This window comes from Aotus nancymaae, unplaced genomic scaffold (assembly GCF_030222135.1).
Source record: "Aotus nancymaae isolate 86718 unplaced genomic scaffold, 86718_ANA_hifiasm-v0.15.2.pri h1tg000073l, whole genome shotgun sequence".
NCBI classification, from domain to species: domain Eukaryota; kingdom Metazoa; phylum Chordata; class Mammalia; order Primates; family Aotidae; genus Aotus; species Aotus nancymaae.
Window position 1 is genome coordinate 3,582,913 of NW_026988488.1, and position 13,556 is coordinate 3,596,468.

Below are 13,556 nucleotides of genomic sequence, written 5' to 3' on the forward strand. Positions count from 1 at the left end.
TGTAAAATGTTATCTTATTTAAATACAGAGTAAAACAGTACTTAAACCTAAGTTAATCTGACTCAAAAGTTCTAGTTCTTTACGTTATACCATCTTGTTTCCAAGAAGAGAGTTCAGCCTGGGTTGTGTGCATTTTCATACCCATGTACATATTCCTTTGTGTTTATTATGTGTTACTGTACATGGGAATTTATGAGTGTGCACTATTTGTTGCTATTCATAAAATGGAAAATCTGTATGACCCTGACAAGTTTCATTTCCAAACTATTTCCTTCCTTGTGATAGTAATAGCCACTAACAACTTTGGATCACTTATGTGTGCCCTTAAAGTACTTCAGTATATATTAATTAATTTAATCACCACAAAACTCTATGAAGTAGTTAATAGTATTAATACCACTTTAAAAATAAAGACACTGTGGCTAGATAAATGAAGAAGTTTCCTAAGTCATACAGCTAGGAAAAGTGGAGCCAAGATTCACTTAGGTAACGTGGTTCCAAAGCCTTTACCCTGGATGCAAAATTGAATAAGTATTCCTTCTCTCTCAAGATCTTTTTTTTTTAAAGTCTGTCAGACCTGGTTTTTCTTTCTTTTTTTTTTTTTTTAATTGCGTTTTAGATTTTGAGGTACATGTGAAAAACATGCAAGATTGTTGCATAGGTGCATACGTGGCAGTGTGATTTGCTGCCTTCCTCCCCTTCACCTATATGTGGCATTTCTCCCCATGCTCTCTCCCCAACTCCCCACCCCCCACTGTCTCCCCCACTCCCCCGCAACAGACCCCAGTGTATAGTGCTCCCCTCCCTGTGCCCATGTGTTCCCATTGTTCAACACCCGTCTATGAGTGAGAACATGCGATGTTTGATTTTGTGTTCTTATGTCAGTTTGCTGAGAATGATGGCAGATATGAAAAACACATTGTAAAATGGAAACGGCTAGGGATATGTTAGGTAGCATTTCCCCCTACTCACCAAATTCTATTGTCTAAGCCTTTTGGATCATAAGTCACTACTATTGAATGTTTGCTCACTGTATGCTGAAGGCCTGTACTTGTCTCTCCCAGGAATATTTTCAAGTTTATCATGTGTTTCATCAGTTGTGGAGTTCTTGCCTGGGACAGTTTTCTGTCTAGGTAAATGAGTTCAAAGCACAACTGCTTTGTTGACACATCTCTGAGAAAGAAGATTGGAAGGGGTCCATTGTTGCATTCAGACTTGGAACGAACCAAGGACACTCTCTCCCTGTTGAGAATTCCAAGGCATGACTATTTGCATAACCATATATAGAGCTATTTGTAGGCGTATGTGAGTATGCCTGTGTTTCATCAGTGAGTGTGAGTATTGGCAATATGTGAAAGCTGTAAGGACTCTTCAAGAGCTCATTATATACCACATTTTTATGGTTCTGCACTTGTCTATTTCATTCGATTATCAAACTTCTATGACTCTCTCAAAAGGTAAGAAGTATATAGTCTTTATATAGTAAATTATTTTATAGATGGGGAAATAGATGAAGAAACTTACCTAAATTCACCCTGAACAAGTTTTAGAACTTGAACTAGACCCAACAGATGGCAAAATGTATGCTTGTGTTTCTTTATGTCACTTTAACAAAGCTGTGATGACCCATCTACTTGGCCTCCATCACCATGTTTTGTAATAGATACACAGAGACCTCTAAGAAATTACATCCACTCTCAAGGAATCTGTAGTCCCATCGGGGAAATGAAGACAGTTCCTGAGGCAGGTCATGAGACGGAAAGGCAACAATAGTAGCGTCTGACTTAATCTAATTGGGTGCTATAGAGAGTAAGTAGCCCTTCAGAGGACAGTGATATGAAGAGGCTAGAGGTGGCCTTCTGGAGTAGTTAGTATTCAAATTAACCCTTGGAGTAGAAATATAGAAAGTATGATGCATGAGAGACTGTAGAGATGAATTAACAAACTGTAGCCAGGCGGGAGGAGGAAGAGGAAGGAAACCAGTAGTTACTGCTGCCTAGTGTATTCCAAACATTGATCATTCCTGGGCTCTTTCATGTAAGTGTTCTGATTTATTTCTCCAGGGCTGATATTATTATAACCTTTTTACAGATGAGCAAACAGATTCTGAATGGTTAAGTAATCCCCAAGTCTACACAGCTGGTCAGTGGGAGAGTTAGATTTTAGAAAAGAGGACCCCAAAACAGATACTCTCTTACATCAAGGGCTTTCTGCCAAATATGATGTAAAAATGATGGATTAACACTTGGGTCACTGCTGCATATGGAGAGGACTGAGAGTTTGTGAGGAAATCTATAAGTTTGTTTCTTAAATAGGGTAAAAATCTGGGGATTTTCTATCCATATGTGAGTCTGTGCATATTTTTGATTCTCTATTTTTTATTAACGATGCCTATTTCATATGCTTGGGTTGAAGATTTAGTGAAATAATTTATATAAGGCATTGGACATGGTGCTACTACGTAGTAATCTCTCAGTGAATAGTAGCCATTATCATCATTATTATCATTATCATTAATGCAATCTATTAGGTGTATCTCTGCCTACATGAGTATTTATGTCTGTTTGTAAAGTGATTATAACTGCATGTAATTACTTGTTTCAGGATGTATGTGTTTTTTCATAGATATTGTTGTTGCTATGGGTATATGTTCTCTGTGTATATACATGTGCGTGTGCAAGTATATTTTTGTGGAAAGTAGTATAGCATGGTGATTATGCTGGAACCTCACTTCCTGGGCTCAAATCCCAACTCTACCAATTTTTATCTAGATGGCCTTGGGCAAACTACTTTACACCTCTGTTCTGCAGTTTCTCCATTGTAATATGGGGATAATGCTGGTGTCTACTTCATAGGACAGTTGTGAGAATTAAATGATTTAATCTGTGTAAAACACTTGTTACAGGTGCAGCATGCGCATACAATGAATATAGCTTTATTACTATTATCATTGTTCTGAAGGTGACTAAGCTTTTATGTAACAGAGTGGTTTTACGTGTAAATGCAAGTGTGTGCATCTCTGCTTTTAGGTAAGACTACATGTACCTGTGTGTGTAAATTTGTGTATTTATATAATGTTATCTGTGTTTCTGTGTTTGACTGTAACTGTATGGTATCAATGAGTGCTTCATTCCAGTCCCAGGAAGTCTATCGTCCTGACTTATGTACTGAAATGAGAGGTTAGAATCTTGGGTCTGATTCTGACTCAGGATTAGACGTATGAAATGAGTTTATGAATAACCTTTGGAATCAGCAGACAGCATTTCTTCTGAGAAGTTCAAAATACTTCCTTCACATACTGTCATTTATTTTTGGTTCATTGTTAACTTTTGAAGTATAATACACATAAAGTGCACAAATTCTGTTTAGAGCTCAATGTATTTTCACAAACTGAACACACTCTTACAACCAACATATAAATCAAGAAACAGAGCATTACTTAGAACCCCTACTCTTCCCTTCCCAGTCACGTAATCCTACTTCAAAGCAAACATTATCCTTACTACTACCAGCATAGATTCCTTTAGCCTGATTTTTTACTTTATTTAAATGAACTCATACAATATGTACTATTTTGTGTCTATTTTTTCTGAAACATTACGTTTGTCATAGTTATTCATATTGTTATGTGTAGTTGTAGTTTGTTCATTATTATTGCTATAATGAATTTCATTTTATGAATAAAATGCAATGTATTTATTCATTCTAATGTTCACAAACATTTTGAGTGTTTCTATTTCGGGTTTATGAATATTCTAGTAAATATTTTTTGGTAAATTCTCACTTGTTGTTAAACACAATTTGTAGAGGACAGGAAGTAGTAACAATAATGAATGTTCCCTTTTGCCTATGGGAAAACAGAGGCAAAGGGAAAATTAGTGAGTCAGTGGCCCGATAGGGCTTCTGGTGCCTGTTTCCTGATTCTTGGGACAGAGCTCATTCTTCCTGCTACACCGTTGACAAAACGATCCAGATCTTTCTTCTGAAGGAAGTAGTGATACATGATTAGCAAGCAGCAAGGGTGACTTTTTAACTATGCCCTTCAAAATCCAATCGTTGAACACTTATTGTACTTAAAGGAATCAGGTAAGTTAAATAAACTGGGCTAATTGGGTTTTGCTTTCTCAGTCACTCAATCTGGCTCTTCTTCAGTTTTCTGGACATGTAGAAAGACCCTTTGTTCTCTTTCTTCTACACCAACAGTTTTCATTTGCCTGTTTCACAGAGTAATGTGGGCCATGGAGTCAGGCCACCTCCTCTGGGCACTGCTGTTCATGCAATCTTTGTGGCCTCAACTGACTGATGGAGCCACTCGAGTCTACTACCTGGGCATCCGGGATGTGCAGTGGAACTATGCTCCCAAGGGAAAAAATGTCATCACAAACCAACCTCTGGACAGTGACACGTAGGTTTAATCTCTTGTGGTATTTGATGGGAAGTTAGAGGAGTGCCCTTGAGGTCACGAGGTAGCTGCTTGAGGGCCCTTGTTCAGGGTGAGGTAGCAATCAGCTCCTGATCTCTCTGAGCTGTACATACTCAGTGGCAGATTTCCTGAGAAGAAGGCTAGTTGACTCAGAAGCCAGCATTTCATCTGGAGTTTGCCGTAACATTTTTAGAGTCCTAAAGAGAATTCCGCATTTGCTGTATTCTAATTTTGATACTCACATTGCTTAATTAATAACAGCTGTTAGACTTTATAAAAGAATAATGAAATATATACCGTGTTTATAAGATGTATATGTGGGAACTATGCTTCCATAGTTTGGTGAAACTACTGTATATTTATTTCAGATATGTGAAAATATGAAAAAAGAAAGTAAGCCTTAGAACCAAGGAAGTAATGGTAATAGCTCTCACTTACGTAATACTCTATGACACACACCACACTAGCAATTTGCATACTTTGTCTCAACTCTCACAGAAACTCTAGAAGGTAAGTATGTGTGTAGTCATTTTATAGATGAGAAAACTGAGGCTCAGGGAGATCTTGGATAAGTGACTTATCCAAGTACTATAGCTAGTAAATGAAAAAGGTAGGATTTGAACCTGGATAATGTGAATGTAAACTAACACTCTTCTCACCATTCTGTCTCTCATAGATCCCACAGGATTAACCTTTCCTGATCTTAGAAACTTGCAAGTGCTCCACAAATATCTGTTAAAAATAAATGAATGTATGAAAAAATCTTTTGTGACCACAACTCATTTTTTCTCTCTTAAGCTTTGGAGTTTTCCAAAGTTGGCTGTAACATCTCTGAGCTCTCTGAGAAGAATTATAGCATATTAGGAATAACAACTCTATCTTTTTTGACACAAAGTATTCATCCAGTTTCAGAGTCACGGAGCCCTTGTATTATTTTTCTGAGGGAATAAATTCATTATCTTCCATCTCTAATAGTTTGAAATGATAGTCCACATTTATTGAATTTTTACTATTTGCCAGGCACTGTCCTAAGCTCTTTGTGTATTTGAATTTTGTTTAGTCACCAGTGAAAACTGTCTGAGTTAGGAACTATGATTATTTTCATTTTACTGATGGGCAAATTGTGTACAGAGAAGTTAAGTAACTTGTTCAACATCCCACTAATTTGGAAGTGGCAGAGTAAGCAATCAGTCTAAGTGGCTTGGCTCCAAAGCTTGTGGTTATAACCACTATGCCCTAAGAACTCCCATATACATCAGAATGATGTGAAGTCAGGCTACATGGATGAGGAGTCGATCACTTAAAGAGGTAGTCCACAGTTGATTGTCTGTTACTATGTATTGTGTCAAACTATGTGAAATTGCCTTTTATGTGAGTTTAAAGTTGTCAAATATCAGCAATTTCATATGCTGATATTTGAAATTTTTGACAGTTAAATCTAAAACTTTTGTGTTTTGATCCGTACAATTCCATTTCCTCTTGTTTTGTCCTAAACAAAGATAGGCACTTTTTGGTCAGTCTCCTCTGGAAAAGGAACCTCCCAAGGCTTGAAGATTGTGGCAAAATTATGACTCTCTTTCTTCTTTCCCAGAGTGGCTTCCAGCTTCTTAAAGTCTGACAAGAACCGGATAGGGGGAAACTACAAAAAGACCATTTATAAAGAATACAAGGACAACTCATACACAGATGAAGTGGCCCAGCCTGCCTGGTTGGGCTTCCTGGGGCCAGTATTGAAGGCTGAAGTAGGGGATGTCATTCTTATCCACCTGAAGAATTTTGCCACTCGTCCCTATACCATCCACCCCCATGGCGTTTTCTATGAGAAGGACTCTGAAGGTAAACCATTCCACCGTTTCTTTCTCTTATGCCCAACAAATATTCAAATATTACTTTTCCTTTACTGTCAGTTGAAGGAGAAGAGTTGGGAGTGAAGGTTGTCTTTTCTTCCTTATTTACCGGAGGTGGCAAAGACTCTCCTTAGAGTAATCAAGTCTGGGCACTGGTATCAGTTCTGCCATTCATATACTGTGTGACTTAGACAAGTCATTGTCTCTCTCTGGGTCTCAGTTTCCTTCTCAGAAATTTGAAGACGGTCTACCACTTAACACAAGGAACTATTTGAATGGCATCTCCATAGAATATTTGAATATTCTATGAAAAGAAAAGAGAATTCTATAAATGTGAAGGATGGTTATTCTAGTGTCGCAGTCTTCTGAAAGCTCCATTTTATATTTCCTTAAGGGGGAATTCAGCTTATTTATCTGTACCTCCCTTATTCCTGGCCCAGTGATTTATAATACTGATAACAGTGAGTGAGAGGAATAGAAAGGGAAGTCAGAAGACTGTCTAGATGGGCCACTAAATTCCTGTATGATTCTGGACAACTTACTTTAGCTCAATTTTCTCTTCCATACAATGGAGAAGTGAACCAACTAATCATTAAGTTGACTGTAGACTGAAATTCTGTGATTGCCTGCTTTTTTTTTAAGTGAGTGTCTGAAGGGAGGGAATTCTGTCTTCTTCCATGCTTCTATGCCACCAGCTTTATGCTAGGGCATTACCAGATCAGGCCAAGCTGTGCTTTTCCTAGCCACAGAACTTTTCCAGTGGCTACAACCTTTCCACCCATTGTTAATATGAGGACTAGATTTTTAGGTTAAACGTTACCTAAATCTGTGCTCTCCTTAGGTTGTGAGGAACACTGTGCAGGATATTAGAATGCTACATTTTACAATACTGAACCTAGGGTTCTACATGTTAGCTGTCTCTTAATTTGTATATTTGCCATGGTCCCTCACTTATTCTGGGCCTGGGCATGTGCAATTTCATTTCTAGGTTCCCTGTACCCAGATGGCTCCTCTGGGCCACTGAAAGCTGATGACTCTGTTCCTCCGGGTGGCAGCCATATCTACAACTGGACCATTCCAGAAGGCCATGCACCCACTGATGCTGACCCAGCGTGCCTCACCTGGATCTACCATTCTCATGTAGATGCTCCACGAGACATTGCAACTGGCCTGATTGGGCCTCTCATCACCTGTAAAAGAGGTACAGGTCCCAGAGATAAGTTATGAGGTGCAGTTTGGGACATGTAGGGGTAGCAGTGGTATGGTTGAACCACCTACATATTGGGCAGCAGCCTGCGGATTGTTAATTCAGCACTCTTGTTTATTAGTAAGAAAATTTTCTGTTAAACTCAATTTCCACTTTTTTTTTTCAATTTCATTACTCTTTCTTTTTCTCATGGGTTAGGAACAACTTTTTTTTCAGGGTTGTTGTGGTACAGGTGGTATTTGATTACATGAGTAAGTCCTTTAGTGGTGATTTGTAAGATTTTGGTGCACCCATCTCCTGAGCACTATACACTGCACCCCGTTTGTAGTCTTTTATCTCTCACCTCCCCCAACCCTTTCCCCCAAATCTCGGAAGTCCATTGTATCATTCTTATGCTTTTGCGTCCTCATAGCTTAGCTTCAATATATCAGTGAGAATATACAATGTTTAGTTTTCCATTCCTGAGTTACTTCACTTAGGATAGTAGTCTCCAATCTCATCCAGGTCGCTGCAAATGCTGTTAATTCATTCCTTTTTATGGCTTAGTTGTAGTCCCTTGTATATATGTACCACAGTTTCTTCATTTACTCCTTGATTGATGGGTATTTGAGTTGGTTCCATGATTTTGCAATTGTGAATTGTGCTGCCATAAACATGCATGTGCAGGTATCTTTTTTGTATAATGACTTATTTTCCTCTGGGTAGATGCCTAGTAATTGAATTGCTGGAACAAATGGTAGTTCTACTTTTAGTTCATTAAGGAAGCTCCACACTGTTTTCCATGTGGCTATACTAGTGTACATTCCAACCAGCAGTGTAGAAGTGTTCCCTGTTCACCACATCCAAGCCAACATCTACTGTTTTTTGATTTTTTGATTATGGTCATTCTTGCAGGAGTAAGGTGACAGCACATTGTGGTTTTGATTTGCATTTCCCAAATCATTAGTGATGTTGAGCATTTTTCCATATGTTTGTTGGGCATTTGTATATCTTCTTTTGAGAATTGTCTAGACATCTTCTCAGCCCACTTTTTGATGGGATTGTTTGTTTTCTTGTTGATTTGTTTAAGTTCATTGTAAATTTGGGACATTAGTCTTTTGGCAGACATATGGATTGTAAAGATTTTTTCCCACTCTGTGGCTTGTCTGTTTACTCTGCTGACTGTTCCTTTTGTTGTGAAAAAGCTTTTTAGTTTAATTAAGTTCCAGCAATTTATCTTTGTTTTTATTGCGTTTGCGTTTGGATTCTTGGTCATGAAATCCTTGAGTAAGCCAATGTCTAGAAGGGTTGATCCAATGTTATCTTCTAGAATTTTTATAGTTTCAGGTCTTAGATCTAAGTGTTTAATCTGTTTTGAGTTGATTTTTGTATAAAGTAAGAGATAAGAATCCAGTTTCATTCTCTTACATGTGGCTAGCCAATTATCTCAGCACCATTTGTTGAAAAGGGTATCCTTTCTCCACTTTGTGTTTTTGTTTGCTTTGCCAAAGATGAGTTGGCTGTAAGTATTTGGGTTTATTTCTGGGTTCTCTATTCTGTTCCATTGGTCCAAGTGCCTATTTTTATACCAGTATCATGCTGTTTTGGTGACTATGACCTTATAGTACAGTTTGAAATCAGGTAGTGTGATGTCTCCAGATTTGATTTTTTTGCTTATTCTTGCTTTGGCTACACAGGCTCTTTTTTGGTTCCATATGAATTTTAGAATTGTTTTTTCTAATTCTGTGAAGAATGAAGGTGGTATTTTGATGGGAATTGCATTGAATTTGTAGATTGCTTTTGGTAGTGTGGTTATTTTCACAATATTGATTCTACCCATCCATGAGAATGGGAGGTTTCCATTTGTTTGTGTCATCTATGAGTTTTTTTTTTTTGGTGGTGTTTTGTAGCTTTCCTTGTAGAGGTCTTTTGCCTCCTCAGTTAGGTATATTCCTAAGTATTTAATTTTTTTCTTTTTGCAGCTATTGTAAAAGGGATTGAGTTTTTGATTTGAATATCTGCTTGGTCACTGTTGGTGTATTGAAGAGCTACTGATTTGTGTACAGTAATCTTGTATCCAGAAACTTTGCTGAATTCTTTTATCAGTTTTAAAAGCTTTCTGGAGGAGTCTTTATGGTTTTCAAAGTAAATAATCTTATCATCAGCAGACAGCGACAGTTTGACTTCCTCTTTATAGATTTGGATGCCTTTTATTTCTCACTCTTGTCTGATTGCTCTGGCTAGGACTTCCAGTACTATGTTGAAGAGGAGTGGTGAGAATGGGCATCCTTGTCTTGTTTCAGTTCTCAGAGGGAATGCTTTCAGTTTTTCCACATTCAGTATTATGTTGGCTGTGGGTTTGTCGTATATGGCTTTTATTACATTGAAGTATGTCCCTTGTATACCAATTTGGCTGAGAATTTTAATCATAAACGATGTTGTATTCTGTTGAATGCATTTTCTGCATCTATTGAGATGATCATGTGATTTTTTAAAAATTCTGTTTATGAGGTGCATCACATTTATTGACTTGCATATGTTAAACCATCCTTGCATCCCTTTCATACCAATCAAGTACAGGTATGAAACCCACTTTATCACAGTGGATTATCTTTTTGATATGTTGCTGGATTCAATTAGCTAGTATTTTGTTAAAGATTTTAGGACTTCCGTTCATCCAGTGATATCAGTCTGTAGTTTTCTTTCTGGTTATGTCCTTTCCTGATTTTGGTATTAGGGCTATGAACTTTCCTCTTAGTGCCACCTTTGCTGTACCCCAGAATTTTTTTGTAGGTTGTGTTATTATTGTCAATCAATTTGAAGAATTTTTAAATTTCCCTCTTGATTTCGTTTTTCACCCAGTGCTCATTCAAGAGCAGATTATTTAATTTCCATGGTTTTGAAGGTTCCTTTGGAGTTGATTTCCAGTTTTATTCCACTGTGATCTGAGAAGGTACTTGGTATAATTTCAATTTTCTTAAATTTGTTGAGGCTTGTTTTATGAACTATTGTATCATCTATCTTAGAGAAAGTTTCATGCACTATTGAATAGAATGTGTAATCTGTGGTGGTTCGATGAAATATTCTGTATATATCTGTTAAGTCTATTTGTTCCAAGGTATAGTTTAAATCCATTTTTTTTTTTGTTAACTTTCTGTCTTAATGACCTGTCTAGTGCTGTCAGTGGAGTATTGAAGTCACCCACTATTATTGTGTTGCTGTCTGTCACATTTCTTATGTCTATTACTAATTGTTTTATAAATTTGGGAGCTCCAGTGTTAGATGCATATATGTTTAGGATTTTGTATAGTTTTATATAAACATAAGGAAAATTATAAAAATTTCTATATATAGAAAATTATAAATTATATAATTTTCCTGTTGGACAAGGCCTTTTTACTATTATATAATGTTCCTCTTTGTCTCTTTTAACTGTTGTTGCTTTTAAGTTTGTTTTGCCTGATATAAGAATAGCTTCTACTCACTTTTGGTTTCCATTTGCATGAAATGCCTTTTTCCACCCCTTGACTTTAAGTTTCTGTGAGTCCTTATGTGTCAGGTGATTCTCCTAAAGGCAGCAGATGGTTGGTGACTTCTTATCCATTCTGCATTTTTGTATTTTTTAAGTGAGGCATTTAGGCCATTTACATTGAATGTTAGTATTGAGATGTGAGGTACCATTTCATTCATAGTTCTATTTGTTGTCTGCGTGCCTTTTTTTGTTGTTGCTGTTGTTTTGTTTTGTTTTTGCTTTTTAAATTGTATTTTTGTTTCATAGGTCCTGTGTGATTGATTTATGCTTTAAAGAGTTTCTGTTTTTATGTGTTTCCTAAGTTTGTTTCAAGATTTAGAGCTCCTTTTAGCAGTTCTTGTTGTGGTGGCTTGGTAGTGGCACATTCTCTCATTTTTTTTTTCTTTTGTCTGAAAAAGACTGTATCTTTCCTTCATATATGATGCTTAGTTTTGCTGGATACAAAATTCTTGGCTGATAATTGATTTGTTTGAGGAACCTGAAGATAGGGCCCTAATTCCTTCTAGCCTGTAGGGTTTCTGCTGAGAAATATACTGTTTATCTGATAAGTTTTCCTTTATAGATGACCTGATGCTTTTGTCTCACAGCTCTTAAGATTCTTTTATTCTTTGTTTAACTTTAGATAACCTGATGACAATGTGCCTAGGTGGTAATCTTTTTGTTATGAATTTCCCAGGTGTTCTGTGTGCTTCTTGTATTTGGATGTCTAGGTCTCTAGCAAGGCCAGGGAAGTTTTTCCCTATTATTCCCCCAAATATGTTTTCCAAACTTTTACAATTTTCTTCTTCCTCGGGAACACTGATTATTCTCGGGTTTGGTTATTTAACATAATCCCAGACTTCTTGGAAGCTTTGTTCATATTTTCTTAATCTTTTTTCTTCATCTTTGTTGGATTGGATTAATTTGAAGACCTTGTCTGCAGGCTCCAAATTTTTTTCTTCCACTTGTTCAATTCTATTGCTGAGACTTTTCAGAGCATTTTGCATTTCTGTAGGTGTGTTCAATGTTTCCTGACGTTTTGATCATTTTTTTCTTTATGCTATCTATTTCCTTGAATATTTCTCCCTTCAATTCTTGTTGTATATATTTATATATTTATTATTTTCTTTCACTGGGCTTCACCTTTCTCTGGTGCCTCCCTGATTAGCTTAATAACTAACCTCCTGAATTCTTTTTCAGGTAAACCAGGGATTTTTTTTCTTAGTTTAGATCCATTACTGGTGAGCTAGTGTGATTTTTGGGGGGTGTTAAATAACCTTGTTTTGTCATGTTACCTGAGTTGAGTTTCTGGTTCCTTCTCATTTGAGTAGGCTCTGTCAGAGTGAAGGTCTAGGGCTGAAGGCTGTTCAGATTCTTTTGTATCATAGGTTGTTCCCTTGATGTAGTGCTCTCCCTCTTTTTTTTTTTTTTTCTTATGGATGTGGCTTCCTGTGAGTTGATCTGCAGCAATTGTTATCTCTCTTTTGGGTCTAGCCACCCAGCAAGTTACCTGGCTCCAGGCTGATACTGAAGGTTGTCTGCACTGAGTCCTGTGATATGAACTGTGTATGGATCTCTCAGCTGTGGATACCAGCACAGTATTTGAGGTGTCTCCAGAGTCCTGCAGGAGCAGTCCACTTCCTTCAGAGGGTCGGTGGGTCCTCTTGGGATTCCTGGTTTGTTCTTGCAGGATGCTGGAGCTAAAATTTGTGATGCCAGCCTCTGCATGCTGCTCCGTCCATCTGAATCTGAGCTGCAATCTCGTCCTGCCTCCTGTCTGTCATCATGATCCTAGGAATGTTTCTTTTTTTAAGTATTAAAAACAACAAAACACCCAACTTTTCTACTCTTTATATTTTTCTTCTTTTACTTTTAAAGCTCAAATTAGTCATTATAAAGTCAGGTCACATTGAAATCAGATGTGTGGTAAGAGTTTAGATATGGATAAGATTGAGAGTGTGGTCATCAGGGTTTGGGTAGGATTTTGCTGGTAGTAGGATATGCTCCAGGAATAGTCAGACTTGAAGATCAGAGGGTTACAGGAATGTGGTCAGATTCAGGCCCTGGGTTGAAGACATAGGTAGGGGTGGTGGGAGGGAATTATTGTAGATCCTATGTGTTCTAACGTCAAGTCCTAGCTTCACCTGAATTGGTGGTTTTATGGGGAGTTTGGAAGTGGAAATTCACATAAGAAGATTATATCTGCTCTTCTGTTGGTTACAGATTCTTAAGACCCCTATTCTTTTCTTATGAGTAACCTTTTCGGCTTACTATTGCTAAGGAAAGAATTTTCTCAAGGGAAACTTTATTACTTGTCCTAGGAGCCCTGGATGGGAACTCTCCTCCTCAACGGCAGGATGTGGACCATGAATTCTTCCTGCTCTTCAGTGTGATAGATGAGAATCTTAGCTGGCATCTTGATGAGAACATTGCCACTTACTGCTCAGATCCTGCATCAGTGAACAAGGAAGATGAGACTTTTCAGGAAAGCAATAGGATGCATGGTGAGTGGGGAATAGGTGGTCAGATTGTGACAGGGAACATTGTTGAAGGGTATCCACTGGGTCTAATGTTTGGTGGATACTTTCA

General features: G+C 37.5%; 1 protein-coding gene across 9 annotated transcripts in view; it reads left to right on the plus strand.

Annotated features, from left to right (window-relative positions):
• Nucleotides 1-13,556, plus strand: part of HEPH (hephaestin) — a 73,485-nt gene that overhangs the window by 4,350 nt on the left and 55,579 nt on the right. For 8 of the 9 annotated variants that reach the window (XM_064367742.1, XM_064367744.1, XM_064367743.1 and 5 more), the window contains exons 2-5: nt 4,226-4,405; nt 6,015-6,259; nt 7,259-7,471; nt 13,289-13,471. In XM_064367742.1, coding sequence (XP_064223812.1) covers nt 4,226-4,405; nt 6,015-6,259; nt 7,259-7,471; nt 13,289-13,471 — 821 coding nt within the window. Of the gene's footprint in view, nt 1-1,359; nt 1,458-4,225; nt 4,406-6,014; nt 6,260-7,258; nt 7,472-13,288; nt 13,472-13,556 lie in introns of those variants that run through there. The other variant, XM_012460850.3, reaches the window with a different exon arrangement.